Here is a 27,566-nt window from a genome sequence, read left to right on the forward strand (position 1 = left end):
GCCCTTTAAACATAAAATAAGCCTGTCATAAATCTTATTTTGACTTGTTTGCACACCACCTCTTTACTGTGTCTGTGTGATGTGATATAATACTTTACATCTTGTTTATCGAGAGTGTTTGATTATAAATCAGCACCAAGGACTGAGGGTTTAAATGTTCAGGTCCAAGAATTGAGAAGGAGGGAGGGAGGGAAGGAGGAAAAAAGAGGGAAGTGTATGTGTGTGTGTTGCAGAATAAGGCTATTATTCTGAATGCTTAGAGTCATCAGTCGGAAGGTTTTATTGCAATATTTATTACAGCTAGAAAGAGTCATTCTATAGATGAAAAGAATCAAAGGCGGGAATGGTGGGTCAGAATTACAGAGACTGCAGTGACTCACCTGGTGGTTTTACAGCTACCCCTTCGGTAGGCTTGTCCTTCCTCCCCAGTCCTTCCTGCCCGTAGGCAGGGAATCATTTAGGAAGATAAACTCAGTCCCTCTGGGGATGGCATTGACTTCTACACAGAATACTAATTTCTGCATATATGTAACATTCAGTTGGGGTGTGACCACACAGGTTTTTTTGTTAGCCACACAGTTTTCCAAGTCTTTCAAATTTTTAAAATGTTGAATTTATCAATGCAGTACAGCTTGTCTTCTAATGATAGAAAGTAAGGTTTCATCTTTCCCATGTGTTGTTTAGGGCTGCTTGCAAGTAATTCAGTGGATTAAATTTGTGGCAGATACTTAGTTAAACTACAGAACAATTACTTTGAAGAAAAACTTGAGTATTCACCCTGTTTATTTTATTTTCCTGAGTCTGGAATAACCAAGTGCCAGTTTACAGGTATTTATGAGGCTGAAACAAGCACATAATGAAACCTGAAAGGATAAATGGGTGTTAAATGCTTTATCTTAGGGTGTTGCCTGTGCTTGCGTTATAATGGTTAATTCTAATGTGGGACTAAATTCATGACTCAGACGGAACCTTTGAAAGTTTAATCAGCCTAAATTGTGTATTACCCGTTGCTTCCTGTAAGTATAGAATTCTGCTGTGCAGAGTGCTGTAACCCCCGAGTTCTTTTCCAGTTCAAGGTTATTCTTAGGATTTAAGTCTTTTCTGTTGCTCCTGTTCTTTAGGCATATTCAGAACATGAGCGAGATCAAGACTGATGTTGGACGAGCCAGGGCATGGATAAGGCTGTCTCTAGAAAAGAAACTCTTGTCCCAGCATCTCAAGCAGTTGCTGTCTAACCAGCCACTCACCAGGTGAGAGATCACACCCTGAGCATTTCTGTTTCTATGACCTGTGTGCTTACAAAGCACTTTTCGTAAGTTGACAAACTGTAGTTTTATTTTTCTCACATAATGAGAAGACTCGAGGTAGACAGTACACATTTTCATCGTGGACGTGGGCTCTTTGTGCCTCTCCTGGACACTCCTCAGTATGTGCTAATCACCTCATGGTCACAGGATGACTTCTCTTGTAAAATTAATGATTCAAAGGTTTTGACTGGTTTAAAATAAGGATTACCAACAAATTGCTTTCCTGACAATTTCAGTCCCACTGTCTATCTAAATAGCTAGCTATTCATTGCCCCCGCCCTCCACGCTTATCAGCAGTGGTCAGCACTTTCTGATCTCTGTGAGTTTCATACAAAATGGATTCATGGGTTTTTTCGCTTTGATTACTGACTAGCTTAAAAATGTATCATTAACTGTCTATGTGTTTGTTTTTATGAATTGTCTGTTCTTTCCAGGTTAGAGTTTCTACCCCATTTGTCTAAGCGGTGTTTACTTGTAATGGAAGACATAATGAAAAATACACTGTCTTTTTGTTTTGTGCTCGTCTCTTTCCTAGGAAGCTTTACAAGCGTTACGCTTTCCTCCGCTGTGAGGAAGAAAGGGAGCAGTTCCTTTACCACCTTCTTTCCCTCAACGCCGTGGACTACTTCTGCTTCACCAGCGTCTTCACCACCATCAGTAAGTCTGCAGGATTGGCTGTTAATGAATCGTTGGTCAGGTGACTGGTGGAATAAGAGTTCATATTTTTGAAAGTGAGACATGCCATAGTTCAGTGAGGGGGACACTGTGATTTCCCCCCCCACGCCCATCTCCCTTTAGGAATGCAGCTGTACCCAGCCACTGGAGGAGAGCCCCGCGCTCTCAGCCCTGGGGGAGGGAGAGAGTGCCTCACCCCAGGAAACTACCTCACCCCAGTGAGCCCTCCCGCCAGGGCCAGCAGCCTCTGTGACTGGTCAGGCCTGTTACACAGCCTCACGGCTCAGCTTCTCCCTCAGCCAGGCCAGCTTTCTCCCTCTCAGGATCATCCCGGAAACAACAGTCTACCTGTTGATTTCTGATTGATCTGCTTCCCAGGAAACCCATTCTACAGAAGGAAGTGGGGTGGGTGTGAAAAGGAATGTTTTACTAAATGAATATTCCTATATCTTATCCAAAACACATAGTAAACGTCTATAAGTGAACATCGTTATACTGTGGTGATTCAGAAAGATGAAAGGTGATTCAGGATGTCAGTGGATAGTGTGCAGGTCTGTGGAGGGAGGAAGTGCTGATTGGAGGTGGGATTTGGATGAGCTGAATTAAAGCATTTACTCTCCTCAACATTCCTCATTCCTGTTAGCACTGGGTCCCCTTCCCTGGTTTAGAGACTTTTTACTTGTATCTGTTTGGAGTTGTGTTCAGCTGCAGGTTTCAGAAACTTGCAAAACAGTGGTTTGAACAAATTAGTAGTCTTATTTTTCTTACATAATGAGAAGTCGAGGCAGGTGGTCCCCAGTGCCATGGAGGACACATGCTCTTCGTCCCTCTTCTAGACAAGCCTCCGCATGTGCCCATCACCTCTTGGTCACAGGATGGCTATTCTCAGTCCACCCTCCAGCAGAAAAAAAGGAAGGAATGCCAAGGAAAAGGGTCAGAATCTGTGCTAGAAAAACATCATTTTCCAAGACATCTCAATGAACATCACTAACATTTCATGTAGGTTTTGTTTTTTCTAGTCTCTGGTAGAGGCAGACAAGGAAAACTGGAGTTGAAATGGTTATTGAGCCAACCTATGGTATCTGTCAAGCTACTTAGTTTATTAGGCTGTTGTAGGTATGAGAAGCTAAAATGTTATATACAGTTTTGAAAGAGAAGAAATAGAACTCCCAAGATCCTCCTTATATCTGCAGATTTCTCTTCATCTAAGAAACTCTCAATGTGAGGAATTGAGATACTTCATCAAAGAAATGTTCTGAGTTTAAATAATACTACTTTGTATACTTGGTGAAATCTGTTGTGCATCTGCGGACCCTTTTCTGCAGCTTTTCTAATCCTGTCAGTGAAAGAAAGTAGAGTTCCTGTGGCACCTAAAATAGTCTTGCACTAACCTCTTCTGCTTTCAGTTTCAAAACCGTTGGATTCTTGTGATTACTAAACCATGAAAGTATAGCCTTCCCTCAGACATTTCCTTTCCTTCAGCCAAAATAAAAAGACAGAAAGGGGGGTTATTCACTCAACATAAAGACAACGGTCTGTGAAAAATTAGGGAAGTGAACCATTTACCCTGTTCATTTTCCTCATCTAAGAATGCACTGAATCGTGAGCCCATATTGTGGGGCGGTGACCGGGCACTTGTCCAGTAAATGCTTTTCATCTTACCTGTAGTTCTTTCAAGGAGGGCTTTTAATACGCCCTCTTGTAACTGAGTGAGCAGAAATCCCAGGAATGCCAACAAAAAATATTGATTCTACCCTGCTTTTGGGGAAAAGAATGTATAGTTCTGAAGGATAAAAATGTGCTACTGTATTTGAGCCATCCTCATTTCTTAAAGGGAAATGGAGGGTTGTTGTAATGTGTAATTTTATTGTGTTTCCGCACTTGAGCGAAACACAGTGGTAGGAGCGTGACATCTAGTGGTTGGCCTGGGAAAAGCCTTCAAAAGAGGAGGTTTCACACAGCTCTCTTTCCACATCATTCTTTTCCTGGAGCCCACCCGTGAGTCACCTTTATTGTTTTCCAAGTTGTGGTTTATAGACCTCATGTTGTGTCCAGAATGGAGGTGCCATTGTTTATTTTTCTTGGCTTTGCATATTGAACTGTAAAATTGGGGTGGGAACATTCAGAAGTGCGGTGCTTTAAAGCGTTGCCCGAGACCGTCAGCAACAAGGGATAACATCCAGGAAGTCATGCACTCCCCTTTTCCTGTGAAACCATCACCATCAAGGAAACATGCTTATTTACTCTATTTTGAAACAAAAGTTATAAAACCGTTAAAGCAATTAAAATACTATATAGCACCATTACTGTTGTATGCTCAGGTATTCTGGTGCTACTGCCTAAGATTGTTTGTAAATGTAGTGGTGATGTATATCACCATGGAGATACACATACCATGCACACTTGGTGGTGTATATGCTGGGGAAACTACAAGTATCGGGACTTAGAACTTATAAACTAGACATCATTTTTCTAGACTGGGAGAGATTATGATCTCATCTTTTTGTCTAAGTATATCTTGATCATAAAAAGTGAATTATCTGCAAAAGCCAACAGAGTTCTTAATACATATTTTTTTGTTATCAGGAGAATTTTATTGTAATCTTTAGTTAAGTTCAGCATTTTCCTTCCAGTGATTCCTTATAGGTCAGTGATCATCCCCATCAAGAAGCTGAGCAATGCAATCATCACATCCAACCCCTGGATCTGTGTGTCAGGAGAGCTGGGAGACACGGGAGTGATGCAGATCCCAAAAAACCTCCTCGAGATGACTTTTGAGGTAGGTTTAGCTAACACTTATCTCAGTAAAAAGTACCCTATAATTCTATACAGGGCCTTAAGAACTCATAGCTCTGATCTTTGCAGCCATACATAGGCAGTTGGAGTCTGTGATCTTTTATCAGAATTTGGAAGTCAGAATTTAATTGACATTTATTTTTACTGTTCCTATTATCATTGCATTCTTTTGTACTTGTCCACAAAGGGCCAGGAACGATGTTGATAAGATTTTTTGTGGGTTTTTTTACAATAGCTTCAAAGACTTCTAGTAGATGAGGTTTGAGGTCCGTTCTGCCTGGGTATTTTATTTGAAACAGAAAAATAGCTGTGTTCGTGATTTACTTTTTTATATCTATGGTGGTTTTTCCAACCCCGATAACTGAATCTGATTAGCACTCTTTTTCCGCTTCTTGAAATTTCTCTCATCCTGTAAGGCACAACTCTGTCTGTGTGATGTTTCTGGGTTCCCCAGCTGGAAGTAATTGTTCCTTCCTCAGCGTTCAGCTACCATTGTTGACACCTCGAGTCTAACACCTTGTGCAGTCCCCTCATTAGGTTATTTACATCTGCTTGTCTCCTGTCTCATCAGATGGAATACAGTAGATGTGACTATGTTTCTCTAGTGCAGAGCAGAGCACTCCTCATGCAGAATGAGTCCTCTGCAGTCCAGTAAAAGGGAACCACAGTACCACAGCTAAAGCCCAGAGGTAGTGGGATGGGATCCGGTGCTGAATAACCTATGGTCCTGTCCCTGCAGTGCCAGAACTTGGGGAAGCTGACCACTGTTCAGATCGGTCACGATAACTCAGGACTGTTAGCCAAGTGGCTAGTGGATTGTGTCATGGTCAGAAATGAAATCACAGGACATACATACAGGTGAGTAAATGTCCTTAGGAATTCAGAATTCTTATTGTGAGATTCTTTGGACAAGAAGAGGTTTAAGAATTGGTTTTTCTTTTCTAAAACTCTCCCACTGCCTTCTGTATCTTAGTTTAGTTTTTTGAGTTCTTTTGTTTCCATTTGGTTTATGTGATACAAAATTGCCCAAAAAATATTTTACAAAAACAGACTGTGTTCACTGCTAATGCTTAGTTCACAAGTGTTGCATATTGTGTTGAAAAAGATTGCTGTAACTCTGATAAAAAGAAAGAAAAAAAGAAGCTTAAATTAATTTCAGTAAGAGGAAAAGATCTTTTGGACTCTGCTAGTTACAGCCAGCACCTCTTTCTGGGAACATTCTCCTGTTTTCTTCTGTAACTTAACCTGATGTTAATTTATAGTTTGAGAATATTCTTTCTAGAAGTAATCACAAAATTTTAATATAAATTAGGTATGAGAACATATTAAAAAATTGTTTTAATTTGGTTGGATGAGATAATCTATAGCTATGTAAAAGAAAATGCTTTATTATTTAGAGATTTATTTTGAAGTGTTTTTAGGGGTGAAATGTCCTAGTGTATGTAATTTATTTTAAAATGCTTCAACAAAAAATGAAGCATATAGCAAAATGTTAAGTATAGGTGATAAGAATACGGGTGTCTATTATACCATTCTCTCGACTTTTCTGTGTTTGAAATTTTTCACAATTAAAAAAACAACACATAGGCACTAAAATGATGGACTCTACTCATGGTGCTATTTTAGAAATTCTGATTAAAACTAGTAAAGTATTTGTGATTCAGAAGGTGGTTTTTTGTTTGTTTGTATGTTTGTTTTGTCCTGCTAGGTTCCCATGTGGGCGGTGGCTGGGGAAAGGCATTGATGATGGGAGCCTGGAGAGAATTCTCATTGGAGAGCTGATGGCGTCTGCGGCAGATGAGGACCTGGTAAGGCAGTGTCGGACTCCCCCACAGCAGAAGTCGCCCACTACGGCCAGGAGGCTGAGCATCACTTCACTAACAGGAAAAGCCACCAGTAAGTTGATTTTTCTTCTTAATGTATTTTTATTGATTTCAGAGAGAGGAAGGGAGAGGGAGAGAGAGAGATAGAGACAACAGTGATGAGTCATTGATTGGCTGCCTCCTGCACGCCCCCTACTGGGGATTGAGCCTGAAATGCCAGCATGGGCTCTGACCTGACCTGGAATCGAACCTCGATCTCCTGGATCCTAGGTTGATGCTCAACCGCTGAGCCATGCCAGCCGGGCAGTAAGATGATTTTTTATTTCTCAGTGTGTCTCAGATGATGCAGGCGTCACATGGCCATTTCACAGAAGACTTTACATTAATGAATTGTGGTACAGAAATTAAAAAGAAGAAAGCTGAAGAAAATTAATTTGGGAGAAGGGTCTTTAGAAAACGAGAGGAAAGAAAAGGAGAAAAAAATAAGGCAAGACGTTATGAATAATTAAAAGCCTGAAGAATTTAGATGTTAAAATTCAATAAAGATGCATGCTCTGTTTCAGTTAAGCTATGGAAAGATGAATAAATAATACTTTGCCTGAAACCTAAGAGAGGAATAAGGACAGTTTCCTATTACAGTACTCCCAGGTAGCCACAGTTAGCTATCTAGAGTCACCCTAAGAGAGATTCTAAAAATCCCTGTCCCCACCCCCAGCTTCATACAGAAGTGATGAAATAAAATACTACAAAGGAGTGAGTTCTGTGGGTAGAATACTGTGTCCACCTGCCATTTTTACTAGTACAATAAGCTCCTAATTTATACTATTGTGGGCTTTAGTAGGTTGAGTAATGTCTCCCCGATATCAGATCGTAATCCCTAGAATCTATAAATGTTACTTTATTTGGGAAAAGATATAATTAAGGATTTTGAGATGGAGAGATTATCCTGGATTATCCAGGTGAGCCTTAAATGTCATTGCATGTATTCTTATAAGCGGGAGGCAGGGAGATATCAGACACACAGAAGACAGTGTACAGACAGAAACAGAAGTGGGAGTGATGCAGCCATGAGCCACAGAATGCTGGCAGCCACCAGAAGTTTGAAGGGCAAAGAGCATATTCTTCCATAGAGCCTCTGAAGGGAACATGGCCCTGCGGACACTTTGACGCCTGCTCTGTGCCATGGAGTTCTGACTTCTGGCCTCCAGAACTGTGCGAAAATTAATTGCTATTGTTTTAAGCCACCAAGGTTGTGATAATCCTATCACCGGAGCCACAGAAAACTAATGCAGAGGCATTAGTGAAAAATTACAAAAGTTTATCAGTGAAAGTGGTGTTTTTTTAGTTATAGACAACAACCGTAAGGTAGAAGAGCAAAAGTACCTAACAGATCCTTAGTTTACTAACAAAGCAGTTTCCTTAGATAGTATTTGTCCCAATCCAGTTGTTAACACATGGTGATATAGTCACTATTAGAACGATATTATCTAAAAATCCCCCTTATTCTTTCTTAAATTACTCTCCTGATTTATAAGTCCTTTTTGTAGACAGAAGTAAAGTCTACATCACTCGCCCACCAAAATTGATAAAATTTAAAAGACTGGTAATAGCAAATATTGCCAAGGATAGAGAGCTGTCACTGCTGGTGGGAATGTAAAAGGAAAAACAGTTTGCCAGTTTCTTACAAAGATATACATACACTGACCACATATTTGCCCCCAAAATCCCCTCCTAGATATTTACCCAAGAGAAATGAATACATATATCTACACTAAGACTTGTACTCAGATGTTCACAGCAGCTTTATTAATAGTAGCCAAAATGGAAACAACTCCAGTATCCACAGTTGGTTAATGGATAAGCAAATTGTGATATATCTATTCAAGTGGATACTTTTCAGCAATATATAAAAGTGAACAAACTATTGATATGTCTAACAGCATGGATGAATCTCAAACATTCTGCTGAGTGAAAGAAACCAGACACAGAGGACTGGGTACAATATGATTCCATTTATATTAAATTCTAGAAAAGGTAACATAATAATGACAGAAGGCAGACCGGCAGTTCCCAGGGATTGAGAGCTGGGGAACAGGATTGACTGAGTGAGGGCACAGGGGAACTTTTCAGATTGATGGAAATTTTCTATATTATGATTGTGGTCATGGTTACATGACTCTGTATCTATCAATACTCGTCAAATCGCACACTTAAAATTGCTAAACTTACTGTATGCAATACCTTAATTATGCTGATTTAAAATTTAAAAATAGATTTCACCTCAGTTCATCCAAATTATTACAACCTCTGAGTCAGTCCAGTTTCATGGGGTAGTACTGTTTTGAGAGCCCTTAGCCCCCACTTTTGGTTATATTTTCTTTTCTTACTCAATAAGCATAAAATTTTAAACAGCTGATACCCAGAGATGAGCAGCTTAGTATTTTCTCACTGTGTGCAAACTGATGTTTAGAGAACTCAGAGTTTTAAGTCAGTTTCAATGCACTGCTTGTCAGTGCAGGACTCTTTTGGATGAATAAAGGCTTTCAAAGTAGATCTTCATGTCTAAAAGAAAATCATTCAGAGAATGGTAAAAGTAAAAAAGGTACTGGGAGCCGAAGATGCCACAGTGTCAGGGCTTCAGTCATAAGAAGTTTCCATTTTAACCATTTTTATGCATTGGTGTCAGAAAAATTTACTTGCATTTTACCTAAGAAATGAATTGAGAGATTCTTGAAAACTAGAATTTATAGTTTGTCCTTTATAGTGTGACAGTAAATTAGATATAGTAGTTAATCATGATAAGAAAATATCAAATACATCATTTTTTTGTGATTACTGACATCTGTCCCTGGATGAAACCTGTTTACCACTTTTCTTTTTTCCATTCTTGGGATTTGAGAGGCAAAGTCAGTTTAGATCCCATTCAGACAGCCCACTGTCTCTCCCTCAGGGTCCTACAAGAGCAGGTGCTGGCTGGGGAATGAAGCAGTGCCCAGACAGAGTGACCAGCAAGGAAGGGAAGGAGTTCTGGGCTTCAGGCAGGGTGCCCAGTATACCTGTCATCTTCCCTTTACTGTAAACACAACAGCAAAACACAAATTCGAGGTTAGCCACACAGAGCCTCAGAAGCCTCGTTCTATGCCCACTAAAGAATGTGGAGGTAGGTGGGGTATGGGGGTGCAGTTCCTGAGGAATGAAGCTGTGGGCCTTCCCTGCCCCACTCCTCAGACCTGGGGACTTGCTAGCACTTTTGACAGGCACCATGCCGGGTGATTTACACCTAATAGTTCATTCAATTTTCCCAGTAACCCATGTAGGAGATGTGCATTTTATGTATTTTCCCTTTTAGATTGAGGGAACTCAAACTCAGACATTTGACCAAGGTTAGCCATTGGACCAAGGTTATTACATGTGGTAAGGCTGGGATTTGACTCTAGGGGTCTCGGATTCTTTTTTATTTTATTTTTAATTTTTAATCTGTTTTATTTACTGTTTTATCCCAAGTACCTAGAACAGTACCTGGTACATAGTTGGTACAAGTTTTTTTTTAAATTTTATTTATTTTTTTAATTTGTCTTTATTGTTGAAAGCACTACAGGTGTCCCATTTTTTTCTCCCCAATTGACCCCCTCCACCTCCCTCCCACCCCCTCCCCAGGCCTTCACCCATCATTGTCCATGTCCATGGGTTATGCACATATACGTATAACTTCTTTGGTTAATTTCTTCCCACCCTCCACCCCCCTTCCCTCTTCCCTCTGAAATATGATTGTCTGTTGCATGCGTCAATGTCTCTGGATCCACTTAGTTTGTCGGATTCTTTTATTCATTAGCTTTTTCTTAAAGAAGACCCTTCAACATTTCACATAGTACTGGTCTGGTGGTGATGAACTCCTTTAGCTTTTCCTTGTCTGAGAAGCTCTTTATATGACCTTCAGTTCTAAATGATAGCTTTGCTGGGTACAGTCATCTTGGTTGTAGTTCCATGTTTTTCATCACTTCGAATATTTCTTGCCACTCTCTTCTAGCCTGCAACGTTTCTGTTGAGAAATCAGCTGACAGTTGTATGGGTGCTCCCTTGTAGGTGACTAATTGCTTTTCTCTTGCTGCTTTTAAGATTCTCTCTTTGTCTTTAACCTTTGGCATTTTAATTATGATGTGTCTTGCTGTGGGCCTCTTTGGGTTCCTGTTGTTTGGGACTCTCTGTGCTTCCTGGACTTGTAAATCTATTTCTTTCCCCAGGTAGAGGAAGTTTTCTGTCATTATTTTTTCAAGTAGGTTTTCAATTTCTTGCTCTCTTCTTCTGTCAGCCAATAATATGAATGTTGGGCCACTTGAAGTTGTCCCAGAGACTCCTTACACTATCTTCATATTTCTGGATTCTTTTTTCTTTTTGCCCTTCTGGTTGGGTGCTTTTTGTTTCCTCATGTTCCAGATTGCTGATTTGATTCTCAGCATCCTCTACTCTCCTGTTGATTCCCTGTAAATTATTCTTCGTTTCAGTTTGTGTAGCCTTCATTTCTGATAGGTATTTTATTAGTTCATCTATGGTCTCACTTGTTTTCATAATAGTCTTACTAATATGGTTGAGCATTCTTATAACCAAAATTCTGAACTCTGTATCTGTTAGCTTGCTTGGATCTATTTCATTTAGTTCCTTTTCTAGAGATTTCTTCTGTTCTTTCCTTTGGGACATGTTTCTTTGCCCCCACATTTTGGCTGCTTCCAAGTGATTGTTTCTGTGTATTAGGCAGAGCTGCTATGTCTCCTGGAATTTGTAGAGTGGCTTTGTGTAGTAGGTATCCTGTAGGGTCCAGTGGCTCAGCCTCCCCAGTCACCTGAGCTGGGCCTTCTAGGTGCTCCCCTGTGTGGGCTGTGTGCACTGTCCTGTTCTAGTTGATCCTTGGTTGCTGTTGGCGTCACTGGGAGGAATTGACTCCCAGACCAATCAGCTGTGAGGACCAGCTGCAGCTACAGCCAAAGAGCTGCTGTGCTGGAGACACCCCAATGGATCAGGATTTACTTCAGTGGGGCTTTGGTGTTCACCAAGTGCACCCCTTGAGTGTGTCACTTGTGGATGTGGTAGGGTTGTAATCCATCGTGGTCAAGTCTGACCACCAGGTGCACTGTCTCGGGGGCCTCCAGGGAGGGGCAAAGTCAGCCTGTGCCAGTGCCTTGCCCAGGGCCACCCAGCATGAGCTACACAGCAAACCGTAGTTGGCTGCTGCTTGTGCTGGGCTTGGAGGTGTCCAGGAGAGGCCAAGCTATGAGCCAGTGTAGACTGCCGCTAGTGCCAGGCCTGGGGCCACTTATCAAGCCATATGGGGCAGCTGCTGCTTGTTTGAGAGATTTTAGGAAAGTCCTAAGCATGAGGCTCAAGAAGCCACTTGCACAGAAAAGCCCCTGGAAATGGCCTGGATGAGCCTGCAGGTGGGGAGGGGCGGGGCCCCCGGGAATCACGGGGCGGGGCCAAAGGTGTGGGTCAGGTGCTGGTGATTCAAATATGGCACCTGCCTGCCAGTTCTGTTCGGGGTTAGACTGGCCAAAGGAGCAGTGGCCTCTGCCAGCTCTTCTGCCTAGGAGGAAGCCGCCCCTCCACCTCTTGCCTGGATTTCAGGCAGGTTAGTTCGTTCCCAAATGTCCCAGGTCCTTTCAAGCTGCTGCCCGGCGCTGGGCTCAGAGGGAGCGTCTGAGTGAGTCTGTGCGCCGGCCCTTAAGAGGAGCTGCGGGGGCTCCCGCAGCCTCCGTGACCCTCAGCGACAGTCCCCGCTGGTTTCACAGCCCGAAGTTGTGGGAACTTCTCTTCCTGGCCCTGGATCCCTGGGCTGAGGGCCTAATGTGAGACTGGGACCCCTCACTCCTCCTGGAAACATCCACCGTCGAGATTCCCTCTTGGGTTTAAACCGTGGCACCAGGTGCACATCCCTGCCCCTCCTACCGGTCTCATTGCTCCTTCAGTTCCCTCCTTGTAGGGCTTCTGTTCAGCTGGATTTCAGGAGGCTCTGCGTGATGGTGGTTCTGTATTTTAGTTGTAATTTTGATGTGGTTGCGGGAGGCGGCGGGTGCAGCTGCTACCTACGCCACCACCTTGTTTCTCCCTCGGATTCTTTTCCATTGTGCCAAGGTGCCTCTTACTTGGCCAGACTGGCCCAAGGCAAGTTTCACGGAGCCCCCAGCAAAGCCGGCCTGCGCTGGTGAAGTGTTTCCTGCCTAGGTGGACACAGTTGATGTCTCACAGGACTTTGGTGTATTTCCCTCACATGAGAATTCAGCCCCTCTGTATTATATTTCAGAACCCAATGCTGGGCAGATCCAGGAAGGAATTGGAGAAGCTGTGAACAACATTGTGAAGCATTTTCACAAACCTGAAAAAGAGGTATGATGAGCTATGAAATGTAATATAATAGGATTTAAAAGCCGCTTTTAGCCCTAGCCGGTTTGCCTCAGTGGTTAGAGCGTCGGCCCGCTGACTGAAGGGTCCCTCCCAGGTTCAGTTCCAACCAAGGGCATGTACCTCAGTTGCAGGCTTTATCCCTGGCCCCAGTTGGGGTACGTGCGGGAGGCAGCCAATCGATGTGTCTCACATCGATGTTTCTCTACCCTTTCCACTCTCTCTGAAAAGCAGTGGGGGAAAAATATCCTCAAGTAAGGATTAAAAAATAATAATAAAAGCCGCTTTTATACATGATACATAAGGCAATACAGGGTGCTGTAATTTTCACTTAGCTTTCTAATAGCTGCAAAAACATGCTTCGTAGCTACCCGCAACACTTGTCTCTCTGGTGTGTTTCTTAAACATAGACACAGCAGGTCATTCTTTGGCCCTGTGTGTTGTGTTCCACAGAGAGGAAGCCTCACGGTGTTGCTGTGCGGAGAGAACGGCCTGGTTGCAGCCCTTGAACAGGTTTTCCACCATGGATTCAAATCTGCCCGCATCTTTCACAAGAACGTCTTCATCTGGGACTTCATAGGTAAATTAGAGCAGGTGGATGTTATAAGGTCATTGAAATGCATCTTAGAAAACTCAAAGATCTGGGAATTGGGAAAAGAAGGGTTAGTGATAAGGGGAGTATGTTTTTAAATATATATATATATATATCAAATAAGTACTGTCCTTGCTTTTCACTCAGTCAACAAATATTTATAGTACCCACCATATTCCAAGCACTATTCTAGATGCTTAAAATATACATCAAAATATAACTAACAAAACACAAAATTTCTGTGGTTGATAAACTTCTGGTGGGGGCAGGGAAACAAGTAATACACAAAAACATAACAGGTATGCAATTCATCTAGTATGTTAGAAGATAATCATTGATCTGGAAGAAGTAGAACAAGGTAAGAGGAAATGGGGTGGTTATAGGCTTTGTTGACAAGGTGACATTTGAACAAAGACTTTGAGGAAGTGAGGAAGTGAGCCCTGTGAATGTCTGGGAGGAGGGTGCTCAGGCTGAGAGAAGGGCCAGGGCCTTTCCATGGGAGATCAGTGGGGCTGAGCAGAGTGAGGGGGAGAGAAAGGATATAGAGGGAGAGGGGTATTTACTGCAAAAGACTGGTTGTGAAGGGCCTTCCACGCCATTGGAAGGACTTTGGTCTTTATTCGGAATGAAATCAGAAGTTATTTGGAAGGTTTGGACATAAGGAGTGACCTGTTTTAAAAGGATGACTCTAGCTCTGTGCTGTCCATTATGGTAGCCACTAGCCACAGGTGGCCATTTAAATTTAAATGGGCTTCATTTAAATTTAAAATTCACTTCCTTAATGGCCCAGCACGGCTGTAGCTACCACTTGGACCTTACAGATAGAGGACATTCTCATCATCAGAAAGCTCCCTAGGCATGTGCTGCCCTGGCTCGCTGAACTTTGTCAGCTTCATTTTGGTATGCAGTCCTTCTAGAATTCCCAGTTTATTTAAAGGGGTGATCAATCATTTGTGTTTTGTAAATAAGGCCTAGATGAAGTAGTTGATTTCATCTAATTGAGAATTTTTGGACAAAGAAAGGAAGGTTGACAGATGAGGCCCCCAGGAGTGATATTTTTTCCTTCTAGAATGCCTAGAATATTGCTCCTGCTTCTGATATGTGTACATATACCTCCTTCTCAGATTTACTGATGCAGTTACATTTCAGAATTGTGTTGCAGAGTATTAGCCTGCCATTCTGTAGCTGGGACAGGGGCTACCATCCTGGTGGCTACCATGTCTTTGCTGCTTACTCCTAGAAGGTTGCAGTCTTAACAGAGGAGTCTATTTTTATTTTTCTTCTTTTTGCCAATTTCCATTTTGTAAAGCTACTGCAAGAGTAAACTTTCCAGCCTTCTAGAATGTAGTCTAGATTAGGCAGTGAACTCCCGGGAGCATATTATTCCACCATGAAACGTGGGCCCCTGGAATTGTGAAACCACTGGTGAAGCAATGATTTTGGTTTCTGACTGGCTGTACTGCAGAGCATCCTTAGTGTTTCCAGAAGAAACCTAGGGATCAGTCTTTCTGTTATGAAGTGCTGATGTGTATTACAATGTGATTCTGACTTCCTTCCCCAGAGAGAGCGGTTACTTATTTTGAAACCACTGACAATGAAGATGATGTTCTTATTCAGAAATCATCCTGCAAAACCTTCTGCCACTATGTCAATGCTATTAATACTGCACCCAGGAACATTGGGAAGGATGGCAAATTCCAGATTTTAGTCTGCCTTGGAACACGGTATGAACTTGACTTTCCAGTTCTTGACTTTTCCTGTCTTTGTTACATGTTGAACAAAAGTCTACAAAGGGTTAAACCAGATCGTGCCCCTTCCAAAGCTCTCCTGTATGTTTCCTTCATTCTAAGTTTCATTATGAGACTACTGTTTATTGGGTACTTGCTATGTGTTGAATAAAGCACTATGCTAAGTATACTTTACATATGTTATCTCATCAAATCTTTCTATTGTTCACCACCACCTTGGGGTACTTGAAGTAGCAACCAGTATCCCCATTGAATAGATTAGAAACTAGAAAACAGATGAAGCACAGATGAGTTAAGAAATTTTCCCAAGGTCACACAGCTAGAAAGAGGCAAAGTCAAGTTTCACACCCAGTCTCACTCTAGAGCCCAGGCTCTCAACCATTACACTCTACTGGTTCCAAAGATAGGGAAATAGGTAACAGGTAGATTAGTAGATAATTAGACACACTGATGCATACACCCATTTATATCTACTATGGAGAGCTTGTATAGTGTATCTACACCACCATATTAAATTTAATAACATTGCGGATTCTTACTATATAGTCTTCTCCTTAAGACAATTTCCTACCCCTTTATTTCTTGAAAATGACACATAGGAGCTGTATAGTTTAATTTTAAAACAGCTCTCAGAATTGTAAGAAATGAAACACACAGGCCTTCAGAAGTTTTTTGTGTGCAATGTTTGTTTTCTTCTAAACCCTTAAAGGCCCAAGGAGAGGTGCAAGATGGTTTCCTGCAGCTGTCCTTGTCATGAAAGGCATATTGGGAGATGCTCAGTTAAGATGTCTTAGGGTACTTAGTGACAGATGATTAATGTTGAGTTTAATTAGGAAACACAGAAGCCTGAGATTTCGTACTCCTGAAATAACTGGTTTATAGAACCAAGTTCTGAATTTCTTCTTAATAAAGGGGCCCAATTTCAGCTGAGCTTTTAAAGTTCCTTTTAAACATGATCCTTATCTCCTTTAATCTCTTTACCGTTCCGATTTATTAGGCTAGTGCAACCTCTCGTTTTGTTTATAAAATCTACTTAATGTTCTGCTTTGATTTTGTTCCTTACCTTCTTATGTGTATAAATTAAAAAACAAAAAAACAGTCCCTACTATTTAATGTAGTCTTTCTTCCCAGAAGGTCAGTATACTTTGGCATGCCTTTCCACAGGTGTCTAAGTAACACATCTGTAAAAGAGAAACACAAAATTACATTCTGCCTCTTTTTTAAAAGGTGGTAAAATCAGAAGAGAGAATTTCCTTAATGTGTGGAAATCCTCATGGCCAACTTGTCCTGGCCTGCTTTAAGAATCTGATGGGTTTTCCCGTCCGCTTACAGTGTTTCGTTACTGTAGCTTTTTAACCAGTAAATATCCAGCTTCTTGACTTTGGTTTCCTCTCTGCTGACCTCGGAGCTTGGCTAGATTTTGTACCATCCAGCCACACACTTCCCCGTCGAAAGCTCCAGTGTGTGCCTTGTTCTACAGCGAGATGAGCCAAGCTCAGTGCTTGTTTCTGTTTGGGCCTGTAGGGATCGCCTGCTCCCACAGTGGATTCCACTGTTAGCCGAGTGTCCTGCCATTACCCGAATGTATGAAGAGAGCGCCCTCCTGCGGGACCGCATGACCGTCAACTCCCTCATCCGCATTCTGCAGACCATCCAGGACTTCACCATCGTCTTAGAAGGCTCTCTCATCAAAGGAGTGGATGTGTAACCCAATCAGCTAGAAATTCTCAGTCCAGACCCCTTGCTCCCGAACCTTCCTTGTCCACGGGACCGATGTGGACTTGTCTGACGAGGTAGTGAGTCACTGCAGGGGCAATGCACCTTATGCCCTGATTTGAACAATCCTCATGCTGCAGACAAGGCAAAATGCTGTATTGTAGTTCATTTGAACCAGGAATTTAGTATAAAATAGAGTATTTTCATGTGTTAGATGTGTGTAAATACGCTATCTTCTTTAAAAAATTATATTACTCTAATAAGATACTTTTCTTAGATTGAATATTCCTGTGATTTAAAATAAGTAGCTTAAAAGCACTGGGAATTGGGGGAGGAGTGGTGCTAGTCAGGAAGAAGCCAGTACACATGTAAATACCGTACAACCCAGTTGAGCTTTTTCCCCTCCAGGTATCACACAGGAGCCCAGAGGCATTGTTGTGTCATGGCCCATCCTTCCTGGTGTCTGACCCTCTGTGTTGTGAATGCGAACAGCTCTGCCTACTGTACAGGGCAGCCTGTACTTGTCTCTTTTAAGTTGCAAATGGTTTCATACATATGAATTGAGTCACTTTTCCATTCTTTTGGGAAGTTTTTTCTCTCTGCACAAGATGAAGATATAATTCAAATACTTTAAACACCGAACCCCAGGAGCTTGGCTTAACTGGGAAGAGAGCACACAAAGCCCCAAGAAGTGTGTTAAATGGTGGGATTATAGCCTCTTTACTCTTTGGAAAGATTAGCCTAGACTAACTTCATTCTTGGCATTTTTATTCTTGTTATTTGAGGTACTCTGGGCAGATGTCACAGTCATAACAACTGCAAACAGCAGTTTGATCCTGTGCTTTTTATTTGGCCATCTGAACCCTGCAGTGGTCTCTTACCTCTGAGGGATCACCGAAAGCCGGCTTTGTTTGGTTCCCATCGCCCCCTCCCCTCCCCGTGCCCAGCCCCCTCTCAGGAAATGGAAGGAATGTCTGAGAAGGAGGAGAGCTTGGTGTAGCTTGGAATGTTTTTGTGAAAGTATTTGTTGACCAAGATAATGCAAATAACAGAAAGAGGGAGAAAGAATGAACCCTTTCTGGGTGTTTCAGAGTAAGCTTTCTGTTCCTTTGTAAGAATGGAGTGATAACGTGAAACAACTGGCCCAGAGACGGTAAAAGCCAGCGCAGCACAGACGCAAAATGCAAGCAAAACAAGAGGCAGCAGTTTTGAAAGACCAAATGTTGTGACTCTCCAGTTCAGTATTTTATAAGGAAGTTAAATAAACGTGGTGTTAGCTAGTCACCTGAAGTCTTCACCATAGAGTAGGCCCTGTAGCTCTAATTAGGCATTTGCACATTGTTAGTGAAACTGCTCGGCAGAGCTCCAGTTTTATTCCCAGTTGTGGCTGAGACGCAGAGCCATGGCCTCTCAGGACCCTTGTGCGATTTGAGGGTCCTGGGCTGCAGCCAACAGTGTCATCCCCTTATCTCCTGGAGGAAGACTAACGCCTTCAGATGAAACAAGCGCCCCACTCCCTTTATCAGACACTGTCTTCAGCCAGGCAGCCCAGGCACACCCCCTTTGATATGTGACTTAGTTCTTAAGGAGGGAAGGGGGGTTGAAGAATTTAGAAACCCATGGGAAGGGGTTAATAAGGTGGTTCTGGGTGACCTGGGGACTAGAGATTTGTTTGCTGAGGCTAAAGTGTGTCTGTGGTGTGGCTTTTCAGGGTCATGGACATTCTTCAGTGGGAGATGTCCTCCACCTGCTTGACACCACGCTCTTACTGTGTTTCAGTGATCAGAAACCACAGACTGACGCAGTCCAGGGGCTGGTTCTCAGTACCTTCTCCATGAGGCCCTGCCTCTGACGCACTCTGGGCAGCCAGGGAGACGGCTTAGCTTAGATTGAGTCATCTTGTCCAGCTTCTCATCTCATAGATGGAACACTCAAGGATTAAAGAGATTACATACTCCCACAGCTGGTCAGCGACATCCCAGGGTCTAGAATTCACGTTTTTTTATTCCACCAGGCTGCATGACACTGACCTCCAGGGCACTCATCTTAAGTCTTTCCACCCTTGGATCTTTATGCATTCATCTATACAGATAGGAAATAAGGACTAATATTCATGTCTAAGAATCATTTATGAGGATTAGTATTCATTTTAACAAATTGTTCACAAGTTGTAAAAATGGAGAAAATTGGGTCTGGGGTCTGTGACTAAAACCATTATTTCAAAGGGCAATGCCCAAAAGGAGTTGTACCTTAAGTTTTATCCCACTTCATGCAGTGTGACTGCCACCGTGAAATGACCAATTTCAAAAGAGAGATACACACCCTCTACAATACTAGGCCCTTTAAAGCAGTCACCTCGGGAGCCCATTTATCTTAGTCTAGTGGTACAGCCAGCACTCCAAACACGTGGGGGCCTCTATGAGCAGCTCGAAAGGCCGACAGCCCATAGGATCCAGGTTGATGAATAAAAAGGGGGCTCGAGCAGAGTTTGAGTCCCGTAAGAAACATAATTCTAAAGAAACAAGATTTAGTTCTTATGTGGCTTGTAACAGTCTCTGATCCAGTACCAAATTGTTTTGAGCAGGACAATAGCAGAATCCTCAGAATAAATGTACATAGCCTCCAAAGCTGACTTTTGCAAGGACCATATCTATTTAGAGAGGTACCTTTTCTGTTACATTTATTTTTTAAATTGGCATATTGCTTTATAATCACACCTCAAAGTTAAAATAAATAAAAATTATTTTGTAATTGATTTTTTTTTCTTCCTTAAATTAAAATTCATGTCTGGAACCATAATTAGTATTTTTTCATAACAGTGGCTTAAAAAGAAATTGTTGTAAAATTAAATTTCGAAAAATATTGTCTCTTGAAACATTGTTTTCAAGTGTTTTTTTAAGTGTCCCGAAACTCCTAATCCCAACCTTTGTGATCCAGTAGCATTACACCAATGTTGGTATTATATGTGAGACCCTACAGCTGTGCCCTGTCGGGGCTCATTAGCACCTTAAAATGACTGAGGCACAGTATCCAGAGGTATAAAGTGGGTTCTCGGTCGTTGGAAACAGGCCACCAAGAAAAACAATAAGGCCTCCCGGCCCTTCCCATCCTCTTTCCACTGGGGGCAAGAATTTGATAGAAGTAACCTAGAACTTGCAAAAGTTTGCAGTTTCCCTCAAAAATTTATTTTAAATGCTTCAGAGACTTTTGTACCTTTTGTAACCCTGCGGTATTTACTTTAACATGGCTTTTAAAGAAATCATTTTAATGGACTTCTGTCACACTGTATGAATGATAGAGGAGTAATACTGAATTGCTGTTTCCTTTTTTGGCAATAAATCACTGTTGTATGTAGATGTAAGTGAAAGGGGTAGAAACTATACGTAACAGTTTGTGTGTAGTATATGTTGACACCTCTAGATATTGTGAAACATGAGGCAACAGACAAGGACCTCAGATCCCCAGGGAAATATTTATTTGACAGCACTGAGAGTGTAGCTCTTAATAATGAAATCTCTTTCTGCTAAGAATTGTGATTTTTCAGAAGATTTTTATGTTGAGAACTGTGAGTATTTTCTCTGTGAGGTTTACAGAAATTAGTCGATCTTTTCACCATGCTGAAAGGACAATCTGAACCTTCGCTATTTATATTTCAGTATTAACACACCTTCATTGATTGCAAATGGAGTCTTCAGCTCCTCTCTGCTTTTATAAAGTGAATCCTGTTTCCAAGTCATCCATGTCTTTTGAAGTCCCTATTTTTATGTAAGTATTTATTATATTACCATTTAGCTTAAAAGGAGACAGAAACAAATAATAAGCTGTTAGACCCCTTATTCCTATTAAAATACACTTATAAATCTTTTGAATGAAACTGATTTCCAAGCTTTTTGAAGAGGACATTGATGGAGTGTGATCAAAAGAAACTAAGGAGAACCTCACCCTTTCAAATCTTTAGAACTGGTCGTTCTCTCAAGGACAAAATAAAAATTGGCTCCAGAAAGGTATCACATTGAGCAATTAATACCAGAGTGGAAAATATTATCAAAGGATGTCTCCTCCTTTGCAAACTAAACTCTCATTTGAAGGAATCCAGGGTATCCTTGGGTTATATGGGAGGGAATGATGCTTGATTCAATTACCTGAATGTATTGTGTGTGGCTAGTCTTTATTCCAAACACCAAATCTTGACAGAGAAGCATTGGTAAGGAGTTCCTGTTGTCAATCAACTGAAGGTGTTCAACATATAGAAAAAATCCTCCATGTTACACTTGAACCATGTATAAATGTACCCTGTGTGTGTTTTTAACAAATGAGCATTTCTGCATTTAAATTATATTGTTTTTCTTTGTATTGTTAAAATGCATCAGAACTGGATTTTTTTTTCTCATCTGAACATAATATAAAATTTGAAGAGTATTGTGATATCAAGCACTTTAGCATACATATCAGAGAAACTGACGTGGGTTTTTCAGGTTTTGGAGTACATTTAAATATGACTTTTCATGCTTTGTTCTTTACAAATAAAACTGTGGGGTTGATACTTTGTTTTTGCTTCATTATTATAGAATCTTAATACTGACTATTTAACAAAGCAAGTGAATTCAGAAGGTAGAGAGATAAAACCAAGACCATTCTGTAGTGAAAACACAGCCTGCCAGGCAACTGGTTATCCAGAAGGGGTAAATATATATGGGGGGGGGGGGGGGAGGCTTACCTCACATCATACAGAAAAAAATCAATTCTTAGTGGTTTAACCTAATTTAAAAGGCAAAATAAAACTTTTATCAGTAAGTATAGAATGTATTTATAAACTTGGGAAAATGAAGGATTTCTTAAAACACTCAAAAGTAATTAGCATTATAGTCCATAGTAAAAATAGAAGGCAAAGGTTCATTGATTATCTACTACATGTTAAGCATTGCTTTAGATTATGGGCATACAGCAGTTTAAACATGCAAATACACCAAATACCTGCTCTCATGGAATATATATTCTAATGGAGGAGTTACACAATAAGCATGACAAGTAATACATATAATGGACAATGAAGAGGGATTGAAGGTATGGTTGGAGCTGCTTAGAGCTGGACTGCAATTATAAGTGTTAGATAGGGAAAGTCTCACTAAAAATGAAATTGCCTTTAACTGAGATTGGAAAAAAGTGTAGGAGAAATAAGTTTGCAGGAGGGACATCAAGACCTTTTGACATAAGTTTGGGATGCCTGTTAGTTCCAGAAACAAATGCTGAGTAGGCAGTTGCACATACGGATTTGGGAGTTCAGGGGAGACTAATGGTGTACTTCTCAGGGTCCAATCAAGAGACAGAAACCAAAGCATTCTGAACAAGAGTACTCTAATGGAAAGAACTGTATATTAGAGTTCTCCAGAGAAACAGAACCAATAGGATATGTTATAAATATAGAGATCTATTTTTTAAGGAATTGGCTCAAGCGATTGTGGAGGCTTAGTAATCCAAAATCTAAATGGTAGGCAGGCCAGAGACCCAGGGAAGAGATGCAGTTCAAGTCCAAAGGGAATCTGCTGGCAGAATTTCTTCTTGCTCAAAGGACCTCAGTATTTGTTTTATTAAAGACTTCAACTGATTGGGTGAGGCCCACCCACATTATGGAGGGTAATCTGCTTTACCCAAAGTCCCCCAATATAAATGTTAATCTCATTAAAAGAAAAAAAAACCCTTTACAGAAGCATCCAGAATAATGTTTGACCAAATATCTGAGCGCCATGGCCCAGCCAAGTTGACACATAGTCATCACAAACTATAACAATAGATTGGAATAATGGAGGATTTGCTAATAAGTGATAAAAACACTAAAGAATACAACAACAGCATATATGGGGAGCAGCTGCTAACCCTAGGGCTGAGGCAAGACAAACAGAAGAGTTCCCTCCCCCTCAGGCTGAGAACCAGCTTTATTAAAGCAGTGACAACCATGGCCCACTGGATGGCAAAGCAGTTAAGAGATGCTGCGCTGGGCACTTGTTTGGAATCTGCCCTCAGGTGCTAGAGAAGCATCCAAGGGGAGGTGCCATACTTGCCAGGAAGCCACTGGAAGGGTGCTAGGGAAGAAATCCATAGAGACGCTATACCAGTAAAATCCACTGCAGAGCCACCCACGGGGGTGCAGCATGAGGTTAGCTGCTGAGTAGCACAAGAGCTAGGCACTGCACACTGCTGCAGCCTGCAGAGGGGAGCCGAGCTGGGCCAGGAAAAGAAAACCCCTCCAGTGTCTCTCCAGTGCATCCTACTGACAGTTGTGCCAGCTGGCAAAGGAGAAATGTCTACAAGAGGATCTTGCTCTGTGTTGCAGAGCAGGCAAATGGGTAGATTGGGAGCTGGGAGGCAATCAATTTAATAATTGCCCAACAGTTGAGTTCCTTATATTTTCGTGGAGGAGGAAAAGGAGGAGGGGAGTGGGGAAATGCAGGCGGGAAAGATGATAACATAGAGCAAATGTGTCCAAGCTTTGAGGCAGTGGTTTAGAGCAGGCTGCCATGTTCATTTGGTGTATACAGTTTTCATCACTTCCTTTTAAAATACTGACTTTAATTGAAAATCTTGATTCACTGCAGTTAAGGTTAGGAGGCTTTTGCAGTCTCAGGGAAAGAAGACCACAGTGGTAGCAATAAAGGTGGCGAAAGGTGGGTTCTGGGTACAGTTGAAGTGAAAGCCAGAGATTTCCTGATGGATTGAAGGCGAGGGACGAGTGAAAGGGGATCAGGAATGACTCCAAGGGTTTGGGCCTGAGCAACTGGAAGGCTGAAGCTAGAGTTTCCATTCATGGTGATGAGTAAGGATGCGGGGCGAACAGGCTTTGAAGACAGGTCAGGAGTTCAGTTTTGGATGTTAAATTTCAGATATTGATTAGATATCCAAGTGGAAATAGTGAACAGGGAATTGAAATGTCTGAATCGGGATTTTGTGAGCAATTGTACTTCAGATATAAACCTGGGAGTTGCCAGCATTTAGAGATGAAATTTATTGTCTTAAAACTAGATGCGGACACAAGGGAGTGAGTCATCAAATAATCTCGCCAAACAATTTTAATTCCACAATATGGATGTGGCATGATTTACTCTTTGACATTTAGATATTTTCACTGTTCTGAACAATGCTATGATGAGAAAACATCTAGATAGCTCCTGATGTTTCACTACTCTGAACAATACTGTAATGAACAAACATCCTTGCTTTGTCAGAAATTAGCATTTTTGTGAGTCAAAGGCTAATGTCAACAGTTCCATATGATTCAGCGTAATATATTTGATAATTCTTTTGATTCTTTATCCCGACTGCGCTATACTTTGATTAAAATAGATGCCATAACCTAGATGGGGCAATTAATCTCTGGGCTGCAGTGCCCAAAAATAAATCTCTCTAGTTAGAGCTAGCATGTGGGCCAGATGTTCCCTATACTCCGATACAACATAACCCCGAGGTCTGTTATTTACCTATTCATCACTTGTGTAACTTGGGCTCTTAAATGCCCTAAAGCATTCCCTAGATTTCTCACATGCTATTCAAAAATAGCAGCGCTTCAAACTACATGAAACAAAAATCGATGGAATCAATGAGAAATAGATTCTCAGTTACAATAGGATATTTCAGCACCGCTTTCTCAATAATTGATAGACAGGAAATCAGTAGATAGAGGACCTGAACAACCCAATCAATCAACTTGACCTAGTTGATCCTGAAATACTCTGTCCAACAACAGCAGAGCACAATTCTTTCCAAGCACGCGAAGAACATAAATATAAAAATTCTTAACAATATGTTATCAATTCAAATTCTGTGATACAAATGATATGACTAATTGGGGTTTATCAAGCAATGCAAAATTTATTGGTTTAACATTAAAAAACCAACCAATATAATTACCACATTTGCAGACAAAAAATGAAAGTAAATTAGATGCTCATCTCAATTGATGCAAATTTTTTTTGACAAATTCTAACATTTAATCATGTCTTAGGAAAAAGACTCAGCAAATTGCTTTATGTCAGGTATACAGTGTTCATGGATCAGTGATGAAATGCCTAGTATAAACAAACAGTTGGGGAGAAAAATTTTTTCTTCTCTTCTAGGTTCTTTGGTCTAATAATCAAATTCATGTACAACAGATTAACAGGAGAAAAACAAATTAATGATATACACACAGGGGCCCCATAAGAATATGAGACCCATAGTCAATCAGTGTGACAAAAAAAAGCTTATATGCCATTCTGAGCTAAGAAGGGGGTAGGTGTCTAGGGCTTCAAAGGGAAGGAAGACAATTCACAGGGAGATGGGAAGAGCAAACGTTTGATAAACACATTTGCCATGCCACGAAGGGAGAACAGTGGGACACAAATGGGGGACAGAAAGAAGACTTTGATCTCCAGGTCCTGCCTAGTTCCCCCCGGGCCCACCCACCATTCCTAACCCCTCCTCTTTGTAGTTACCTCTGGTAATAGTTTCCTTCCTGGGCTAGGCTAGCTATCTAAATTCTTTTCGGTAGTTAAAGGGGAGGTAATAAGCTCTTCCTCAGTCTTTTGGGGCTTTGGTTATCTTTTTAGCTCAAAATAGTCCACATGCCAAAGTGTCATTTTCTGGGGAGACTTGTTCTGAACCCCTTCAAAACACTCAACTGCAGCCACAGTTATACACTCCTTCCAAGAAAGCCAACTTGCATTTTACTTCCTAGATTTCCACGTGGCATGCTATTAGGACTCTTTAACAACTCCTCTTAAAATCCTTTTCTGGCTGTGTCCATTAATCCTAAACTTACATTATGATCCTGCCCAATCCTCACCCAACCCCCCTTCCCCATTGAAAAACCTGCCTTACACCTGTCTTCAAAACCTCAGTAAGTACCCACACTTGGCCCTTTGCACTCTGATAAGCTGCTAAAGCTCCATCAAGGTAATGACCCTTCTTAATGTGCAAGCAATAAACAGATTGCTCTGATGATAACTCAGAAAGCCAGTATCAACATTAGTGATCACTCATATTCTCTCTTCTGAATTATTTTAGTAATCGTTGCCCAGTTCTTATCTTTGATGTGCATCTTTTGATTTGAAGTTTGAAAACATTCTTTAAGCTATTTGTCTGCTCTATCCAATGTAAATATTTCTCACTTTCAATTTTTGGTGTTTTTTTGTTCCACAGAAATGTTCGGTTTTCAATTGTTTAAAGTCATTATCCATTCCTTTAAACAAAAGAAAAAAACAGCATGGCTCAGTGGTTGAGCATTGACCTATGACCCAGGAGATTGAGGTTTGATTCCCAGTTGAGGCACATGCCCTGGTTTCGGGCTTGATCCCCAGTCCGGGGTGTGCAGGAGGCAGCCGATCAATGACTCTCTCATCATTGATGTTTCTATCTCTCTCTCCCTCTCCCTTCCTCTCTCTGAAATCAATAAAAATATAATTAAAAATAAATAAATTTTTAAAAGAAAAACAGCTTCTGGTGCTATATAGTGCCGGGTTCAAATCTCTCCTGCCTACTAGCTGAGGACCCTTCTTCATCACTTAACTCTCTGTGAACCCGGCTGCCCATCTGTCTCCCCAAGAAAGGAGGAATATTTTATTTTGTTAACTGCTGTATCCCCAGCTCTGGAAACAGTGCTTGGAACATAGTAATATGTATCAATACATATTTACTAAATGAATGAATCTACAAAGCCAGAATAATAATCTTACTTACCTCGTAGGGTTGTTATAAGAATTAACTAATCCTCAGACATTTTAGTCTAGGACAAGCCTGACACACAGTAAGAGCACAAGAAATGTTAGCTCTCCCCCTTCACACCCCACGCCCCCAAAGGCCTGCCTCTTTGTGAAGTCTTCCCTGCAAGTCTTCGCTCCCACCCCCACCTCCCTGTAAGTTGAGTCATTTCTTCTTTCCCCTCCCTCTGCCCCTCCCACAGGATCTGCACCATTGTCTGCCCTTAGCAGCACTGGTCACTTGAAGTTCTGCACCTTTGGGCAGCTGTCAGCCCCTTTGAGAATCCAAGAAAAGCTACGAACGCTCTCCCCAGAAAAACGCACCTATGCACAAACACACCAACTCTAATGCCCAATGTCTGGGAGCTCACACAACCCTGCCACTAAACCGACTTTTTGGATTCCTGAATTAAATGGACATTAAATGTCAAAGACTCCTTATCGTTTCTGACCAACAAATCTCAACAGGTCACACAGGAAACTCCGTGAGCAGACCTTTACAGCAAGAGTCAGGGTCCAAACTGGGCTCTTCGGAGGTGCAAACTGCTCTCTCCCTCTTGGACCTACTGTCCCTTCCTGGCTGCATTTTCAGAACCTACCCGCACAGGGAAGGACCCCGCAGGGGGCGGGGGTAGGCCCGGGAGGAGGAGGAAGGGGTTTCTAAGTGGAAGCAGGGGGCTCCGGTAGATTCTGAGGCCATTTATAAACTCCCGCAACCATGCTAACCTGCCTGCTTGTGAGTTATTTATGTCAGTCTCCCAGCTGGTAACCAACAAACGCTTACTACCTTG

At 41.6% G+C, this 27,566-nt stretch overlaps 1 protein-coding gene across 4 annotated transcripts in view; it reads left to right on the forward strand.

Moving 5' to 3' along the window:
* DENND5B (DENN domain containing 5B) overlaps positions 1-21,590 on the forward strand; it is a 153,878-nt gene extending 132,288 nt beyond the window's left edge. For 3 of the 4 annotated variants that reach the window (XM_087814737.1, XM_087814734.1, XM_087814735.1), the window contains 9 exons: positions 1,122-1,250; positions 1,843-1,964; positions 4,616-4,761; positions 5,518-5,636; positions 6,487-6,674; positions 12,894-12,976; positions 13,445-13,571; positions 15,145-15,307; positions 16,856-21,590. In XM_087814737.1, the coding sequence (XP_087670863.1) occupies positions 1,122-1,250; positions 1,843-1,964; positions 4,616-4,761; positions 5,518-5,636; positions 6,487-6,674; positions 12,894-12,976; positions 13,445-13,571; positions 15,145-15,307; positions 16,856-17,039 (1,261 nt within the window). In that variant the 3' untranslated portion in view covers positions 17,040-21,590. The remainder of the gene's footprint in view (positions 1-1,121; positions 1,251-1,842; positions 1,965-4,615; positions 4,762-5,517; positions 5,637-6,486; positions 6,675-12,893; positions 12,977-13,444; positions 13,572-15,144; positions 15,308-16,855) is intronic. The other variant, XM_087814736.1, reaches the window with a different exon arrangement.
* The last annotated feature ends 5,976 nt before the right edge of the window (positions 21,591-27,566 follow it).

This window comes from Miniopterus natalensis, chromosome 2, assembly GCF_054644295.1.
Source record: "Miniopterus natalensis isolate mMinNat1 chromosome 2, mMinNat1.hap1, whole genome shotgun sequence".
Taxonomy (NCBI): Eukaryota; Metazoa; Chordata; class Mammalia; order Chiroptera; family Miniopteridae; genus Miniopterus; species Miniopterus natalensis.